The sequence below is a fragment of the Hippoglossus stenolepis genome, chromosome 1, assembly GCF_022539355.2.
Source record: "Hippoglossus stenolepis isolate QCI-W04-F060 chromosome 1, HSTE1.2, whole genome shotgun sequence".
In the NCBI taxonomy this organism is placed as follows: domain Eukaryota; kingdom Metazoa; phylum Chordata; class Actinopteri; order Pleuronectiformes; family Pleuronectidae; genus Hippoglossus; species Hippoglossus stenolepis.
In genome coordinates, this window is record NC_061483.1 from 6,692,276 (window position 1) to 6,712,609 (window position 20,334).

The window sequence follows — 20,334 nt, forward strand, 5'->3', positions numbered from 1 at the left end:
CTGAGGTTTGAAGACGGGATACTGGGAGACGAAGTAATAGCAGGGACCAGCAAGCTGTGGAGGGGGGGGAGGGGTGGGAAGACGGTATCATGTTTTTACTATCTCCTTTCATTTCAATGTTTATCTTACCCCAGCCACTGAAATGGATTAGTCCAGTATTCATTTCGAAAATATAACTTTCCTTTTGGCCAAAATATGGAAGAATATCTGAATAATTATTCTGGATCACAGTTAACACAGTTGTTCTCTTTGGGGTCTGAGTTCTGTCGGAAATGAACGGATTTTAATTATCGTTTCCATTCAGTCAAAGTTGTCTGTGGCTCTGGTAAACACATTAACACTAATGAACTCATTATTGCACCAGGAAACAAGACTGAGGGTCTAAAGCTACACTTGTGTACAGTTACTGGAGAAATACAACTTTCTGAGCTTTAAGAATTTTGGATTATTCACAGTCTGATTCGTGAAACGTCAACTGGTTTGGTCCTTTGTGTTCACAGCCTCGGCCAATCAGATCCAACAGAATATCTCCCACAATAGATTTTAATCGCACCATTTTGACGATGTGCATTTGTGCAATCACCCGTCTCTGCATCAGTCACAGATGGAACATGCCGTCTGACGATTATTGGTTATTGACTTTCACTTACAGATCTGCCGAGGGACTAATGGCACTCAGTGAGCACATACAGCTGTCAAGGCCCATCAGGCCCCTAATGAAACCTCATTTAAATTCACTCGATCCAGATTTATATTTAGATCTGCACCAAACTGGACAAACTCATAAATATCCGTCCCCTAAGCATGTCAAGTTTTCATAAAGATCCATGAATTACTCTGAGAAATCAATGAATGATGGAAAAACTGCCTCTCACACAATGTAAAGAAAGTGAAAATGAATTCCTGCATATGCACCAAGAACGCAGGTGAAACTACAATGTGGACACGATGGTGGCGGTAGATTAACGGTGGTGAGATTAAAAAAAAAAAATCGAATTACCTGTAGGGAACATGAGTTCTAAATGACCAAATTTAATAGCAATCCATCTCATAGTCATTAATATTCACTTTAAAACTCCCAACATGCAGATTGTGCCCAACAGGGATTGAACACAGGCTCTGACTGTGAGAGCCTGTTAACCTCATCATGAGCTACAGTCAGTGTTCATACAGGAAACAACCGTGAAGCGGATCCTGTATTTTAAGCCTCTCTCTGCACGGCTCTAGGTAAAAGTCAATTAATTTATGATAGAATGAAATGTTTCCTGTTCGTATTTGTCCATTTAATTTTATTAAAGCTAATAAATGCTGAGCAGTGGGTGGAGTGCTTCTTTTTTTATGTGTGACTGTAATAAAAATATCTGTTGGCAACAGTATAACCACTGGTATTTTTCATTGTGTTCAACATGTGATTTATCTCAGCATGATTTTTATGTATAGCCACAAAATCTGAATTCTGACAACCTCTCTCTTCGTACTTCTTCCTCTTTTCCTGTTTCCTCCTGTTTCCTCCTGTTTCCTGCCTCCTCGTTTGTCCACAGTTTGTATCTCTACCTAATGTGTATGTGTGTACTAGTTTTCATTACCTTTCCAGGACCTTTTTAAGCATAAACACTATGTCAGGACCAATTTCTGAGGTCCTGAGGTATGAATTGGCCCTGGTTTAGGTTAGGAATACGTTTTTGGTTACGTGTGTGTGTGTGTGTGTGTGTGTGTGTGTGTGTGTGTGTGTGTGTGTGTGTGTGTGTGTGTGTGTGTGTGTGTGTGTGTGTGTGTGTGTGTGTGTGTGTGTGTGGCGATCTGATGATTCCCTCCTGCTGCCCCTCCACCTGTGCACCTAAAGCCCATTCACAAACCAACAGTGTAAAGACCCTGAATCAAGACTCCAGTAATCTCTAGACTCAGACTATTCAGTTTACCAAGATATAACCAAAGTTTAAGAGAAGCTCAGCCTTCAGAACCTTCTGTTCCCCTGAACTGAGCTCACCCCTGTGTCTGCCTGCGCCTCAGGCTCGTCATCTTCTGCCCCTCCACTTTGTTTGCCTTGCCCCGCTCCTCATCTGTCTGTCTCCTCCCTGCTCCCCACCCCCAGCCCTGACTCAACCCCTCCAAAACATTTCAGTTCACCAGTAATAACAACAACAACCTCAAAATCGAATCAGCGAGTCCAACGTAATATTGTCAGAGCAAATTCCTTTTGATAAATCTACAAATCATTGGCAAACGATGCCTCTAAGCACTGAGGCCTCTCTGTGTCTCCTTATAATTACCAGAGCAGAGACAAAACACACAGACCAGTGGCCTTTGTGTTGCGAACTCCCACGAGTGTAAATATCTCCCCGCAGCCCTTTTTCTCTTCTTGTTGAGTCAAGAAGCTACAAAGCTGTCGAGTGGCTGAACACCCACTAAATGAATTCCAGATGCTCGGCGCTGAGGAACTGGGGCAATTATGGTGAAATGTTTCAGACACAGAGATTCACAGTAGCTGCACACACACACTTACACACACTTACACACACTTACACACACTTACACACACGGCATGTAGTGTTAGATTTACTATACAGTCCTGTCTGTGTGTAGACTCAGCAGGTAAATAATTAGACTGTCTACGCTCCTTAAAATCCGACAAACCTTCCATCTGCCAAATGTGTCCTGAAGTTTCCTATTTGTTAACACACGACTTCAACGCCAGAAAATAAGAGTTAAAACACGTGTAGCTGATGCTCCGTGGATTCTGACCGGCCACATGCAGCTTGTTGAAACACTGCATCGATGAAAGTTTCCAACACGATTAACAAAGTTTGATGAAGGCAAATGGTTCATAGTGGTTGGAACTATACAGTTTATAGTTGAGCCTGTCAGTTTTCATCTGTGCAGAAAGAAAATGGCAGAAATAGTTTTTTCAGACATGAACTTTGGAAGATGCCTGAAAATTAGGTGCAGACATTTTTTCTGCAGTTTTTATTTCACATATAAACAAAGCAGCGGGAAATGTTCCAGTTCAGATGCGTTCACAAAAACAGGAAAACGTTGGTGTCTGGGTCGAGCACGCACGAGGCCGGCTAACAGCATGACGTACCAAGAATCTGTATCAGGAGAAAAGTTGGATTGATGTAACCCCAGACACCGGGGATACATCAATCCAAGTGTGGAGCATATTCTGAGCATATCCCCACATCCATCCTCTGCATTTGGACAAGTTATTATGCTGAGAGCGTCGGCTGGGATCTGAGATGACAGGCCTGTGCTCCCATGTTGAATCACCATACAGTACATACACTATGTATACTACGGTTGCCAGGTGCCTTTGTGATCTGTACATGAATGCGTCAAGGATTTCTGTGCACTTAAAACCTTGAACTTCAAACACAAGTCATTATACGTCAGATAGCAGAGTAGCAGCTTGACACTCACTCGAGGAAGCGGGTGATGTACTGGCGACTGCAGCGCGACCACCTGGGCAGGGAGGTGCCGTACAAGAGCTGTGGAGACATGACGAAAGGTCGTTTTCCAATGGGTTCACAGTCATTACCGTTGCCATCATGCTGAATCCCAAAGCTGTGACATAAAAGCACAAACCCCACGGAGAGGGCAGTTAAAGTTAGTGGGTACAACACGGAAACACACACTTCAAGACACTTCCAACTTTTGGACTTGAATAATACTTTTCATCATTATTAAATGTTTTTAGAAAGAAAACTTGTAAGGGTTTCAAGCAGAATAATTCAGTCCTTAATTGTTCAATACATAACATTGGATGAATAATCGCAAACCATTACAGTTGAAGAAAATAAAAATGCTGATTGGCTGAACTGGCTCGTGTGTTTTTCGTTCATCATAAATTGTTTGACCCACAATTTATAGCAGAAAAAAGCCAAATTAAAAGGCGACCAAAGTGAAATGAACCATAACCTTGAATAGAAAGGGATTTTGCAGAGTTTGAACATTTTGGATAATGTAAGTACACAAGTCAACAACATATATAACATGGGTCTAGTTGTTTTTTGTTATTTGTTATATATTTTATTTTTTTATTTTTTACGTACAATGAGATATTTCGACACTTGATAAAAATGGCAGATTAACATTGTGCTTGTTTTCACCACATTTCACATTTTAACCTGAAGGACAGAGCAACTGGTGTGTTTTGTTTGGTTATATCATTAAACTTGGATTCGTAAAGTAATGCTCAGTTAAAGGCTGTTTCCAGAGTTAAAAACACAGAGTTGCTCTCTGAAGCCCCGCTCGCAGCTAGTTACCCTCGCCTTTGAATCTGGATTAGATTTTGCTCATTTACAACTGCATTACTTCGCTAGTTTTACAACACCAATACAGAAATTAGCCCCTTTACAGTATTACCTGCTACAAGCACTTATAAGCTCCTCAGTGCGGTAAACACTGAATCACTTCCATCATGTTTCTCCTCTTTAAATCTAAGTAGTTGATGAAATAAGAATGAAAGTGAAGGACTCCAATTAAAAAACATTTCCCCCTTTTATTAAAGTTCCTGCACACTGCTGAATGTTGAAACTTCATCATTCATGAATGGCAACAGGAGGAAATGCTCTGTACATGCACAATGGGCTCCTGTCAGTCTGGGACCTGTTCATGCATTCAACGTAAAACACCCTGACTATTTACCCAGGACCTGCAGTCGACCATGCACACACACGCTGGACAATAACGTCCTGTCAATACCTTGAGCGCCTTATGGGCTCAGCTGCACCTCAACAATCAAGATGAACAAATACAATGAAGCTGTCAACCGCACTCTGTGCTCAGTTAGTCTGAGGAGAATGCAGATACATGGAGATATAAACGGACTGATGGATTAAAAAGAGACAATGTTTAGCTTTTTACAGTTTTTTTAATTAAGTTAAATTAAAAATACAGCGTGCCGTGTCTATTAATTGCATTTTTCTATTTACGAGTAAGGTGTTCAGCTCTGGGACTGCAGAACTGTGAGTAAGCTTCGGATAAATACTTTCAACATCAGGTCTATAAATGCAGCGAGGTACGAATGAACGTGTCAGAATGTAACTGTATATTAACACCATTGTGTTTAACCTGTCTCAGATAAGACATGGTTATTGCTGAACTTCTCTTCAGTCCAATAATCATGTTAACACTCACATGGTGAGACTGCTTCCTCCCATTTAAACATTATAAATAGCTCCAGTATTAGTTTATCAGAGCATCGCTATGTTCTCAGTTTAATGGTTACTATGGAACATTAGTTTGTTTTTATTGGTTTGGTTCAACACATGAGGAACTGGATCTTTACCAGGAAACATCATGTGCTTTTAAATCAAATAGGCCAAACAACTTTAACCAAGTCATATAATTAATTATATTCTCGTATTAACAGGTAATTTACAATATAATTTGCTGGGGCAGGTCTCAAAAACTCTTGTTTGAGTGATGTGTTTCTCAGAAGAGGCTTGAACGCATTGGGATAAAAACAGTATTAATGAGAAACAGAAGGCTAATTTATAACCAGGAGACTTTCATACACCTTATCGTGTTTTTCAGTTAAACTACTTCAATACATTCAGACAGACAGAACTTTAATGTGATGGACAAGCAAGAAAACAGGTCAAAGTTCTAATAAACCAAAGTGATAGAGAGAAAAGTTTAAACTTGTAACTTTTAATAGCAGCAGAAAATGTTCTGTAACCACCACACTCCTCGTTATCTGCTTTGAATTCAAACACCCACAGACAGGAGAAGATGACACAGGTTACAGGAGGTAGACTTATCTGGAATGAACACCACTGTCAGGTGATTACTTCACAATGGAGAAGAAGAAAATAACTGATCCTGTGGGAACATTTGCTTCAATGCATAATAAGAGAGAACTGAATTTAACCCATCAACTTTAACATAATAATAATAAAGTACAGCATGAAGCAGTAGCTCACATGTCAATCAACCTGAGTTGGCGAGACAAGTTTCGATCATCGCTAAGCAACTGTAATCTGGCACATTCGCCCTCCCAAGCTTTGTCCTAATGCTGAAGCGGTTTTCAAAAATGTTTTTAAAATGAGGACACTGAGGTGGCCTATCTGATGGACAAAGGACAAAAGGGGACAGTTATTGTCCAGGAGCCCTTACAGGAAAGGCCCCACCACCCGGAGTCTCTAGTCTTGCCCTGGGTACCGAGAGCAACAGCTGCTGAGCACGTCCAAGTGCACGAGCAGAGGTGTAAGGGTCCAGTGGTTTAAAAACATAGAATAGGAATTCTAAAGAAACACGATTCAGTGCAACGAGGACAGAGCGAGTGTGACGGGTTCATATTTCCGAAATCTTGTAAGAACCCTTAGCTGCTGTGTTTTGTTGAAGGCTGTTGATTGATTTGTGCAAAGAATGAGGGTTTGTGACTTTGTGAATGAGAGGGATGATCTGGGCAATACTCCTGATTTGACTGCATTATTTGGTGATGGACCAGAATCAAAGATTAAGCCCAGACCTCTGGCCTCGTGGATGCACTGCAGAGCCTGAGAAATGGCAGATAAACACTGTCCCTGAGCGCTTTAGCTCCAGATCACTGCAGTTTTGTCTGTGAATTCCCTGAAGTAATAACCTTGCATAACACAGGATAAGAGATATTTCATCCTCCACCAATAATAGGGATTTTTTAATATTTTAATGGTGTTGGATTTCTTCACTGAATGAGCATGAGTATCTATCCTTTTTTATATTGGATTGGGATCATTTTAATTCCAGCAACCTAAGCAGTGCGTTTGCCAAGAACTCAATCCCTTATCCTAAAAGCTTCTCCTGTAGCGATTAGAGTCAAACATACCGTCTGAAGATATGAACAACGGAAGTTAAATCTACTGCTTGTAAAAGTTGAGGCCAAACAAAGTTATGATAGAATGAAAGAACACTGAGATTTCACATTTTTTCATCGTCGAATTTGTTTTCACTCAGGATAAATGGCTCTTGGTGCAATACAAGAGCAACGTTACATTTATTTCCATGTCGGCTTCATTAATCATCAACTGATGATGATGAAGACTTGTTTCTTGGACATGTAGCTTTAGCCGCAGCCTCTTTTCATAACATCATGTAAGTAGCCATGGGGCATAAGTTTAAACAACAGTAAAATAAGGGTGTAGGACCAATGTGCAGGACTTAGCAACCAGTTGCATTAGTTCATTTAAAGGTTCAGTGTGTAGAATTTAGTGACATCTAGTGGTAAAGTGTCGTGTTGCAGCTGAATTCCCCCCCCCCTTCCAAACATGATAGAGAACCTGTGGTAGCTTCAGTTGTTATAAAAACTCTAAAGGTGTTTAGTTTGTCCAGTTTGAGCTACTGTAAAAAACATGAGAGGACCTGCTCCTGATGTCAATATAAAGTATTTAAATATAAAGTATTTAAATATAAAGGAACCATTCTAGTGTAAAGAAAACAACAATTTGTACAATTTAGATTAAAAAACACTAGTGAAAACAACTATTGGGATTATTTTACATTCATTTTCACCTAAATCTTACACACTAGACCTTTAAATGTGAGTTTTTAAATCATCCAGTTTTCTCTGCTGATTATTTGAACCTGCATCATGATGATGTGTGTGTTTGTGTTGGTATGTGTGGTTAACCTTACTTGTGTCCCAGTTCGTGCGAGACAGTGAAGGCGAGCGGGAGGCCCGTGTCCTCGCTGATGCTGCAGCTGCGATGCGGCTGACACATCCCGGCCACATGGGACAGACCCAGAGTCTCACAGGGCATGTTGATGGTAGCGCAGATATCCTTCCTACGAAAAGTGAAGGTGGAGAGTTGGTCAGATTGAAACACAACGACAGGAAAGGACAAAACATAAAAGATTATTAAGAAAAGAAACGAGGAGACGGAGGAGAGATAAAAAATGTATTTGTTGTGAATCTAATAATTTCCTGTTATATATAAAAATGAACAGATGAATCCATTCATATTAATTAACAGCAGCACAGATGTGAGATATATTAATGGTGAGTGAACAGCTGGTTCTATCTGTCAAAGTGTCAGATGGAGCAAAGTTGGAAAAGAGCAGAGCGACTTTGACGAGGCCCAAAACTTTTTGGTTTGACGACTGAGTCAAACTCTCCAAATCAACGAGGCTGGTGAGTGGCTCTGAGTCATCAGCGGTGGGGAGGAACAAACCATGAACCAGCAACCTCGTCCTTTAAATGTGCAGGAACGAGTCTGATGTGGCGGCTTCACCTCACAACCTACAGGACTAATATAAAAGGATCTAGATGTCTCTCTTGTAGACGCTTTCAGAGGCTGTGCAGAGTCATGTGGCAAATCAATGCTACTTTGACCACATGTACTGTTAAAACTGTGAAGTGTCCGTCAGGGAGGAAGAGGAGGACAGAGATGGAGGATTATCTGAGGTGAGTCCAAAAGACAGATGACTGGAATATATCAAACAAAAATAAACCAAACTTTTAGCTTTTAACAAACCGGTGAACTTTGAATTTTAATTAATGGGGTTGTGATCCACATCAAAATTGAAGGAGTTCTTCCTTGAATCCAAAACATCTCATAGAAATTGGATGAATAGTTTTGAGTAGTTTTTGCATAATGCTGCTAAAAAAAAACTAAACAAACCAGACGAAAAACATAACCTCCGTGATGGAGGTCACTACTAATGTGGGTAAAAATGTCTGTCCCCGAAAATGCCTTGTGCAGATGAAATCAGTTTTAGTAACAAGTACAATATGTCTCGTTTGGCACATGAACACAGTGTGGTGATCAGCATTAGGTACGAATACTGTGCTGAAAACTTCATCTGATCAGAGGTAGAAACCAGACAAGCTGGGAAACATGGAACACCGGCAGCTCACACATTTCAACTTTATTCTCAGAATGCAAAGTAATCTTCTCTGATGTAGTTTGACTTTATTTTTTTACATTTCAACTTCATTCTTGAAATGCAAAAGTAAAAAAAACACAACAACCCCGATACTCTTCCCTCGACCCACAGCTGGAGGAACAGAAACTTCTATTTTAAACAATCTGACAGCATAGCACACGCAGCGGCTCACTTTTCACTCGTGCTTTGAGCATGTTAACTTGACTCGAGGTATATTTTTACCCTCCGAGTAACTTCCATTTTTAATGCCCGTTACTACATGCGTAAGTTGGGCTCTGACACCATGTCTGCACAGAAGGTGAAGCAGGAGCAGCTTCACTCCTCCATCTGGGTCTTGATTTGATATGTTCAGGGACAGCATTGAGTTGCAAACACACAGGGCGTGAGTGAGTGAGAGAGAGAGATAATTAATTCCTGCATCCGCCACCTACTCTGAATCCTCACCGGAATTTAATGAGATCTTCCTGGGGTCATGCCCAAGCCCTCAGGAAATTAACATGGAAATCTGCAGAGTGGTTTTTGTATTATTCTGCCAACTAACAAACAAAAACCACCACCGACAAAAACATTACCTCCTCGGTGATGTATCATCCATTAAGTCTGTGTTGTTCCAGCCCCTTATTATGCAGCCGAGGTTGAGAGTTTGCCGAATGAAGCCGTCATTAAAAGGTTCACTTGAGGTTTCCTTAGATTTCACAGATATACTCGGAAAAACAGGACATATGGAGCTGGAGCCCTGTGATGATCAGTGAAAGGTTTTTACTGGCAGGCCATGAAAGAGAGAGCAATCATTTAAAAGCCAAAAGAATATCTCAGTGGGATCCAGAACAGAGAATCATTTCCTTAGGCTGTGTGATAAATGTTTCATATACGAGTATTTTTAAGCTATAGGGAATATTTATAATATATCTCCTGCACAAACTAAAGCAGTTGAAACTAAAAAAGATATTCAGTAGAGTTCACACCTCCACCGAGGCCCGACAGTCCACCTTCAATTCAATCCAGCTCCACACTCATAGATATCAGTTACCTAAATACACTTGATTTTATTTTTCATTATGATCTATTAATTATTCACTTGGGAAACAGTGAAATTGTGTCAAAAAAATGCCTTTAAAATGTTAAAGAAAGTGAAAAAAAACTCCTGGATCCGCCGCCTGATCCGGATCATCACCAAACTTTAATGGACTCGTCCCTGACCCCTCCCACATTCTTCCACCAGGTTCCGTGGAAATCCGTTAAGTTGTTTTTGTGGAATCTTGCATCAAAAAACAATCCAACTGACACGGGCGAAAACATAAAAAGTTTATTAGAGATAATTATCTTTCACTGAAAATCATTTCCTCAGTCTTTGTGTGCAGGTTAGAGATGGAACTCTGCCGTCGTGCTCTGAGAGAATATAAAGCTACGTGTCCTTTTGTTTTTTATTCTCCCTTTGATACTAGAAATGTCATCGTTTGGCTCCAAACCGTATGAATGAATCACACTGTGTCTTTTGTGACTCATCTCCTTGGATGATTAATTGGACTTGATTAAATTCATTCTTGTACCTGCAGTTCCACTATTGAGGCGTCCAGCATCATTTTGCTGGTTTCTATCCTCTGCAGTTTACTACAGCTGCTGACACGAGGGCACAGAAGTCCACAAAGTAAAAAGGTTTCTGATAGAAATACTGTACTCGCAGCTCTAATTCTCTCTGCAGCCGTGTGAACAGAAACAACTGAGTTTAAGAGAGTCTGGTAAAGTGAGTGCGTTTGTTACCTGGTGATCAGAACGGCCACGTCGTGGTGCAGCGGGTGTTCCTCCTTCATGTTGAGTTTCTTCTGCCACTTACAGAAGCTGCTCAGGCTGTTGTCGGCGTGGTGCGTGATCTTTAACTCGTCCTGTCGTCCACGGCCGTGACAGGAAGGATAGAAAACATACAGTTAACATGTCAGAAAAGGAAATTGCAGCCAATTTGACTCAGAGTGAACAGATCTGGCAGCTGGAGATTTAAACATCATGTCTATACGATAGGAAAAGCTACGGAAACAGGTTTTTCGCTTCAATTGCATCGTCGCTGCATTCAACCTTGAGTGGGTCAGACGGAGCTCAGCTAATGGCATCATACACGACTGTGTTGTTTTCGGCAGTAAATTGCTGCTGATGGACTTTATATTCCAGGATGTTTTTCTCCACATGTGCTTTTCAGTTTCTATCTTTGCTGTTATGCTGATTTGTGGCTTTATTGAATATGTGGAAGCGACCGAGTGTTATTTTTGTTTGTCAGGAGAGTTTAGGGTGTTTATGTTTAAGCTTATGTTTTATTCAACTCAGATGAATTACATGTTAATCAAATCAGCTGAGGAGGTTTTGTTTTCGTCAGCAGGAGGATTGGACGAATGACCATGAAACTTGGTGGGAGAATGCGATATGAGTCGGGGAAGGACCCATTACATTTTGGTGCAGATCTGGATCAGGATTATATATATTTTTTACTACCTTCGTTAACGCAGCGAGATTTTTCAACATTTTCGTTGATTTATCAGGAAATAATTAATAATCTGTTATTTATGAGGGTGCGCAATTTGGTGCATATCCAAGTAGGATATGCACCAAAGATCTAGTGATTTGAGTGTGAATATTTTGGTTTGTGTCGTCCGATTATTATTACACACTACACACATACACACTCTGTTCTGTATCCTTTCAAAATATGAATCAACCACAGTTTGATAAACATACACAAATATGTTTTTACCTCGTCCTGCTCCAGAAGAATGAGGCGAACAACCACAATGTTGACTGCGTTTCCGATACTGGCATCTCTGAACAGACCCGCCACCTGGAAGAGGAGAAAATGTGGTTAGACATTTTACACAGATCCTACTGCTCATGACACTTGATCTATAATGCGTTTCATATTATAGGCCTTTCTATATGGTGCGATAAATCAAGGCAGGCAGCTGCCAGGAGTTATCTGAGATAGAAGATATGGAATACATCAAATATGTATGAATGAATTTAAAAATGAAATGAAAAATTCATAAATTTTTAATTACTTTTTTTAATCTAAGAAGAGACAACTTCTCTGTGTAGAAAAATCGCTTTGAAAAGAAAATATTATATAACAGAGGCGTTACTCGCTCGTGTGACATGTCAGCGCTGGATTTCCATTTCAAAGCCGACGGATACGAGTAAACACAACATCTCAAAGTTCACTCAAAACCAAACAGTGAATGAAACATTTTTTCCTTCTGTCTGGATATTTTTGATTCCATGTATGCCACTTTCAAGATGACCTGAAGTTGTTGAGAGAAATTTGTTTCAGAGGAACGTGAACAGCAAACAACCTCAGAGGTTTCATATCGTGGAATCGCTCGACATCAAAGCTTTTAGAGCTGTTTAGTTACTGCAGAGTATTGAAAGGCAGAAAACCGTTGAGACCTTTAAACCTTTTATCCTTTTTTAGTATACCACACGAATGTCAAAACGTTTTATGAAGTTAACCTTTCAACAAATCCCAAACATCACAACATTAATGAGGAACAAGAGTATTAAAAAGTGCATTTAAATAAAGTCTCTTTTCAGCTTCGGCAGTGACTTGATTTGGAGCGAAGGCGGCGTATTGAGAACAGATTGAGAGAACAGCTTGTTTAAGGGCAGGAGGCAGCTGATTAGTGGAGAGCAGGAAGAAGGATCGAGGTTCAACACACTGAGAGATGAGAAGTGAGAGCCGTGAAACAAAGGTCGACGGAGAAAGGAACTCGCGCTGATGAGATGGATGTGAGACACGAGCATATGAGAGAGAGAGAGAGAGAGAGAGAGAGAGAGAGAGAGAGAGAGAGAGAGAGAGAGAGAGAGAGAGAGATTTAAATAATGAAAATCTGTTGCATCAGTCATTTAGTCTGTGGTCTGCACCTTTTTTAAAAATCAGTTAAAAATCTTCTGGTGTGCATCAGGAATTATTTACTTTCTCAGAACTGTTTTATATCTAAAGAGCTTTATTTAATCCTGTTGGAGCATTTTGTTATTTCATCTTTATCATTTGAATCTTTTGTTGTTAACCTGCCATTTCCTTATTTCAAATTGAAGAGATTTAGGATTGCATTTCCTCAGTCCCTGTTAATATTGTTTTGCTCTGTACGTGCTTTATTCTGTAAAGACCTTTGTGCCGTACCAATTAAGTCTGAACTATTGATTGATATATAAAAACATTTGATTTCAGAGAAGTAGTGCGTTTGTATTTATTAGCAGAACAGTTATATTAGGACTGGCAGCCCTGAGCCTGTGATCATTCACACACTCGCTGAAAGCAAAGCTGAAGTTATAGACACGGGTGGAGCTGGAGCACAAATCTGCAGAGGTGATATCATGGATAAATGACGATGTGTTTGAGTTTTACAAACGTTTAGATGCACGAAGAAGGACGACTGCAGTGTTCACCCACTTTCAAAAACAACAGTATGACGAGCGCCTGTCCGTCTGTTTTGTTTCCTGTCATGTGTACAACCGATGTTCATAACCAATGCATCTAATTAAATTAACTTTAACAGCAACACTCAGATTATATTGTATTCAGATCCTAAACCTTCTGTATGAGTTGTAAATGAATTCATCGAAAACTCGGTTTAAAGCCGTCATCTCTCATCGTAGCTCCACGTGTTTTTGGTGCAGTTTGTCAGTGAATCAACTTTGCAGCAATTTTTTAAAAACCTTATCAGTAACAATAAATATGCCCTGAGACTCTTTTTCCATTTTTCTCTTTTTTTTATTATCTTGTGAATGAGACGGAGCTGCGGCTATTTAAAGCTCCTGATTTATTCCTTTTCAGAACAATGTGCGACGTTATTCTTTCCACCAGGATTCATACGTTTATGTTTTTGTGACCTTTCTGAAGAGTTTCCGGATCTCAATGGAACAAATCAGACATTTTCCTGCTGTTCGGATGAGTTGTTCTGTTTTTTCTTTAAGCTTCTGCACCGACATGTATGATTGTGTGGCCTTGGTGAAGCTATTCATTCTACTGAGTGCTAGTTTCACATGTTCCAGCTTGAGCTGCACACACTGTACAATTGTACCCAAGCCTATAGGTGAAATTTCCCTTACTCAATTCCCTTTGCATCTATTATTACTGCAGGTCGGCTTGTTTGTGAACACAGTGATAATAATAAATATGGCAGAGGAAACACAATCATCTACCGTTAGATCACCATGTGAAAGGAAGTCAGGAGCTATTTTGGTGAAACGGTTTCCACTTTCTCTCTGCTGAGATCGACTCTCCTGGCTGTGACATGTGTGCAAATCACACACATGGCTGCATCAAGAGAAACAGAATAAATATATATAAAATATGAAGCTTTTGTAAGTTGTTTTAAAACAGCGCCTGTGACAGAACAATGGAGCAGCTGGCGGCTGAGGAAGATGATGCCATTACTTATTGTTGGGACACGTGTGAGAGGTCGTTTCCCTTCATGCCGTTTACACAAAGCTGAATTGTTTGGGAAGTTCAAAGATGCAGTGTAAAGGAATCCAAAAAAGAAGCAGGAGAGGATGTGGGAATTTACGGCTGCTTCCTCTGTGTATTATTGTCTGTTGAGTCAGTTAATCCGTGGGCTCCTCTGTCATTGAACTCCTTTTCCTGATATTCTGTCCTCCAGTAGCACACACGAGTGTATTTTGGAAAAAACTCACTCATGTGTTAATCAATAACAGACAAGGAGTTTGTCTACTTGACCCCTAGTGAGGAGGTTGTGATAACATTTATTCTACAAAGGTTTGAGAGTCATGGTTGAAAAGAAAAGATGAGAAAGGTTTAATCCTGCATCTGGTAACACGGAGAAGGAAAAACTGAACTGGGATCTGGTCACAATAACATAAACAGCATCTGTGGTTATCATCCAAACATCTGGGCAGATGCTCAGACGTGCTGTAACTGGATACACAATGGATATTAAAAAAAGAAAGTCAGAATAAAGGATTCAGGTTGAAAATATCAGCTAATGCACCATAAATCCATCACCGAAATGAAGAAGGAAACAGACGTTGTGCCAGAACACATAGTCTGGTCGATAGAATTGCCATCTATGTGACACACCCTACCGCACCATCAACAGTGGATAGTGTGTCTCTCTTCAGCAAGAAATGTAAGATGCAAAAGGATCCTTATGTTCAAAGTAATGGCGAGTTCATTCAGACAGACCAACAACAGCAATAAGTTAGATCAAGCGTAATGTCTTGACCTAAAATACAACTGAAATGCAGTCCATCATCGACTGCCTTAAAAATGACAACATTTCATCCTAGATGCAAGCTGGTGAGACCCAAAGACAGCTATTGCAGGGTCTATTGACTCAGGTGAATACTCATCAACAGATGTACTTTTTGTTCTCATTATTGTTGTTACAATAAAGTTTTCTTACATGCATGTTGATCAAATGAAAAGTCTTTTAAGTTTAACGTTGTAACAGTACAAATGGAAAAAGTAGGTGAATATAGGCACTGTATGTGATGAAGACTTTGCTCTGTTTGATGTTTATGAGTGATGGAAAACTTTCACAACTTCATTACCGAGTTGGATGAGAAGATTAATTCATTAATATGAAGCTACAGGGGAACAGTTAGCTTAGCTAAGTTATAAATTCCTATTTGGCGTGATGACACATACAAATATAAACTAGACATACTTACAATGTTCATGATGGCGAGGACGTAACTTTCCACAGCTTTGCTCCCATGATACTCCACCATTTTGGGGTCAGCCACGACCAGCGTTTCCACCCACTTCTCTTTGCTGACTGAGCGATGACGGATTCTCCTTTTTCTCTGCTGCCGGCGCTCCCACCGCTCCCGCTGCCTCTCCAGCTCTTCAAAACTTTGATGGGAATCTGGAGACGGCAGAAAGAAATAGATATTTCAACCTGACTGCGGCACAGTGTGTCGTTACAGAGGACAAACCAGGGATGATTCTAACTTTCCATATACAGTCTATACATTTTTATATAGGATCAAGGCCCCTCTACATGGACCCTATCTATCTATCTATCTATCTATCTATCTATCTATCCATCCCTCCATCTATCAAGACTGACTCATGAGATAAAAGCTGTGCCAGTTCCAAAAGTTATATTGCCGATATAAAAGCACATCTCCTCCTTGATTTCTCCAGGATAATCATGTTTCTTTTATGGTCAATTAAGCCATCTCAGAATTTTAAATGTCATATTTATGAGCTATTAAATCCCAATGTTTTTATTCTTCTGACCTCTGCATATTATCTGGGGAGCGACTCATGAGAATGACAAGACATTTTTAATCAGTCATAATCATCTTCCCCCTGTTCATTCAGCGCTCGGGGTATTATGAGTCATGATCTGTAGAGACGAGTGACTTACTTTTGAGTCCGCAGGTTCCGTTGAGAGCTTGATTGCCTGAGATCGTCTGTATGAGTGGACTCCGGGGGGGAGGGGGGGCGTGGCGTTTGTAGATGGCGTGGGCCTGTGTCGCCGTCGACTCCTCGCTCGACTTCTCCAGAGGCTGAATAAAGAACTCCTCATCGGACAACTTGAACAGTCCTGTCTGAGGGAAAGAGAGGCTGCAAGTCAGAATCCGAATATTTCATCAACTCGTGTGATTCGGATCATCGCAGAGGAAGTTGTTGAAATATTGGGCTATTTAAAAAAAAAAAAAAAGCTCAATAATTTTATTTTAGCCTGGAGTGACACATCTTTTAAGAGCAGTTCTCGTTAGTCAGTCACTTAAATATATAAATGAATAAAGTAAATTATTCATTAAAGTTTCTTTTTGGCACATACCTCCCCCAAGGCCCAACAGACCCATTATAAAACCACATTTAAACGGCCTAGATCCCGATTTTTTTAATTGGATCTGCACCACATTGCAAACACTCATAAATATCAGTTTCCCAGACATGTCTGACTTCTTTCATCAAGATCCAGAAACTGTTCTCTGGAGGAATCGATGAAAATGTTGGAAAAACGTCCAATCAAAATCCTGGATCTACCCCCTGATCCAGATCTGCACCTCCCCTCCACACAACTCCATAGAAATCGGTCGGGTAGTTTTGAATAATCCACCTGACTAATAAACAAACAGATAATAACAGAGTTTGGTGACATGAAGTAACGGGGGATCAGTCTCTATTTTTCCCTTTGCAAAATTTCAAAAAAACACTTCATACAATATTCCGTCATAGTTCCTGAATATTTTCTCCTTCAGAGCTACTTGTAAAAAACAAAAAACGTGTATTTGGTCCTGAAGAGAACATTTGGAGGCTCAGTTCACTTCCAGCGACGCAGAATAAACAGTCGTATGTTTGCAGTTGACATTCAGAGCCCAACTGAGACAGCGTAAAGATCAGATGTCACATAAATCAACTGAACCCTAAACCACACTGGCACGGTACCAAAACCAAATTCTAGTAGAGACCTCCATCCTCACCCTAAATTTAAATCTCAACTACTTTATAACCCTCAGCTCAGCTTTCTCTCCCTCAGGGCGCCACTGAAACTCAGAGAGGAGAGGCCCCCTTGCTTTTTGACCTTTGACCACCTAAATCAAATCATTTCATCCTCCAGTGCAACTGAACGTTTGTGCCAAATTTGAAGAAATTCCCTGAAGGTATCGTGTCTTGAGATATCGTGTTGACAAGAAGGGGACAGATTAGTGGACGGACAACCCTGAAAACACAATGGAGGAACATTGTGCTGGTGACACTGAGCAAAGTCAATACTGCTGCAGACGTTCTCACAACACAACACATTCAAACACACGAGACGGGGAAAGAAATGTGTTTTCTACTTGAGGTCACATTATCTGATGCTAATGTACATGAAGTATTCACCTTGAGACCCGTCTGGTGTCCCTCAGGCCGGATGTCCTTGGACACTGAGGCGCTGGGAAACATTCTCACTCCTCACTCTGAGAACGATGAGTATTTCAGCAGAATACAAAGGATCCACACAATTCCATTACAATACCTTTTCTTAAAAATGGTGTTCATCCCTCCGATTGACCTTCAGATATTTCTCCAGTCGATGGCCTCGTGCACTGAAGCTGCGCTGGTGACACGTGACCACCCGGCACTTTACAAAGGCAGGTTCTTCCTTTAATTCATCACTTGTCTTTGTAATTGACACGCTGAGCTGAATGTTCCCACTCCTGTATTTGCAGCCCACACGCTGGGAATTGTTTGAATTTGTCCCGAAACCCATCGTGACTCTGTGAGACAAATCATCAGACCTGACTGGTACAGATGAAATGAAATTGGAGTATGTGTCGCAGCTCTGGGAGACGGAGTCATGCATGATTTCACATGTGTCTGCACAGCAACACGTGTGTCAGAAGCCTCATGTATGTATTTTTTTTTACTTCAGATGACTCATCCTTTCAGCCTGAAAACACAAGGACCATTTACTCCCATTATAATCACTGCACTGGAGCATTTACGCTGCTGTATATTATATAATGTAGAGCATATACAGTATTTGGACTGAGTTGGCTACGACCTACCATTATGAGCCCATCCGCTCTGTAAACAACATTCTTGAACTCTGTTTGTTTGCGTGTGCTGTGGATCTCTGGAAATGTCTACGTTGCACCATTCTCACCATCTGCAGCATTTATCGAAGCCGGTTCCGACAGGACTGTTTGATTCTAACCTGACCCACGAAAGGAGTGAGGCATCACACCTCTTCCAGGAATAAAGTCTGATGGAATTATTCACATTTGTGAGCACATATGCAGAAAATACAGTTTGTTTTTAAGCAACAGCCCCAAAAACATTATTTTCTGTGGTTCAGGACAGCAACAGAACCTTTAGTCCAGAGGTCACTTACAGGTGGAACCCAGTCTAAGAGTCGTCCTATTCAAACCAGAACATACAACTTATGACTGTTTCCATTTGAGCCTTTAACAGTGCTGGTTTAGAAACCCAAGAAACTCACAGGCCAACTGCATGTGTTGTAAATCACCCAACGAGATCCTCAGCCAATCGAGTTTGTGAATCCCGATGAGTATTCTGAAAGTTGGTGAGTGAGATAAACACGAGACGAGAGAAGGGAGAAGACCAGACAATGAGAAGTGAGTCAGAGTAAGAAAAGTCATTTCACATGTCTCACAAGAGGCAAAGTAGACAAAGAAAGTTATTAATCGAGACTGGGCAGACGCTGTTAATTCTTCTGACGGGCGGTTCAGTACCAGTGTGACTCATATGTGCCCAGATTGTGGCGATTGTTAAAAGAAGCGAACAAGCCTGAATTCCCTGACTGAGCAAGAAGAGTGGGGCCAAGAAATAAAGTAACAGAAGGAAAGTGTTCAGTTGTTAACCTGCGTTGAAATTGTTGGAATATGCGTTGAGACTTAAAGATGTATTTATAATCCCTCGAGCTCAATGTGACATCATAAATATTGTTTAAACATTATTGCATTAGTGTTTTATTAGATTGTCAGTTGTTGATCACACACACAGACGTTCATACATCTCATATTTCGATTTACGTCGCAGTGAATCTTAACATTATGATGTTCGGGACCTTTGCTTGAGGACATTTTCTCTTCCAGGACCTTTCATTGAATATCAGACACACTCTCCCTCTTTAATCTAGCGCATCATTAATTTATGTTGTAAACTTATTAACATGATGATATTTCCTTGGATGCGACGCCTGTTATTGGTGAATCATTAAATTCTGTGTGTTCTCACACCGTGTCCGAAGAGAACATCCGCCATCAACCCTCTGAAGCTGGACCATAGTTTTACAAAAGGATTTTCATTGACGTTGAGGACTCTTGAAATGTAATGACAGCACTAATTGCAGATTCTTGAAATACCATAAAATTTGCGCTCATTAATTCAAGCAGTTATTTTCTGCTGAGCATTAAAAGAAAACCTGCATGAGAGCACATTGATTATTAACATATCATATTTTTTTTAAATAAAGCGATTGAAGACTACAGGGGAAAACCAATAAAAAGATAAAAACAACACTGGAAAACCTAATTAGTGGAGTTTGTCTGTTACTGAGGCGAAACGAGCAGGTTCTGTCTGATACGTGCTCGGGAATCAGACGTCATGTCGCACTGGGTTTGCTTTTCTCTTTCACCGCGGGGTCCAAAAGTCGGAGACCACTTACATGGGACATTTGCACACATGTACAGACACACAAACAAACACAGACGCACAAACAATAGATGGGAAGTCGTCTGATGAAAAACACTCATCTGCTATAAAGAGGAGGAGGATACTGTGTGTTAGTCAGATACAGAGCAGTTCACTGAGTACATACAGCTTCAGTCGAATATGAATGAATAGAAACCTGTAGGTTGATGTGGCTGCACTTTCTAAATATAAGTTTAAAGCAACACACAACATGTTCAGCAGCTTCAAAATGTGTCTGATGGTTCAGTGACTGTGAACGTTTCCTCTTTCATTCCCACTCCTCCCCCCTGAACGTCTGCTCCTGCTGTGTG

The 20,334-nt window shown here is 40.6% G+C and overlaps 1 protein-coding gene across 1 annotated transcript in view; it reads right to left on the reverse strand.

Moving 5' to 3' along the window:
- LOC118105182 (A disintegrin and metalloproteinase with thrombospondin motifs 7) overlaps window positions 1-20,334 on the reverse strand; it is a 69,005-nt gene that overhangs the window by 36,483 nt on the left and 12,188 nt on the right. The window contains exons 3-8 of the mRNA XM_035152701.2: window positions 16,239-16,422; window positions 15,535-15,731; window positions 11,606-11,689; window positions 10,627-10,748; window positions 7,615-7,764; window positions 3,418-3,561 (exon numbers count right to left, since the gene is read on the reverse strand). Coding sequence (XP_035008592.2) covers window positions 3,418-3,561; window positions 7,615-7,764; window positions 10,627-10,748; window positions 11,606-11,689; window positions 15,535-15,731; window positions 16,239-16,422 — 881 coding nt within the window. The remainder of the gene's footprint in view (window positions 1-3,417; window positions 3,562-7,614; window positions 7,765-10,626; window positions 10,749-11,605; window positions 11,690-15,534; window positions 15,732-16,238; window positions 16,423-20,334) is intronic.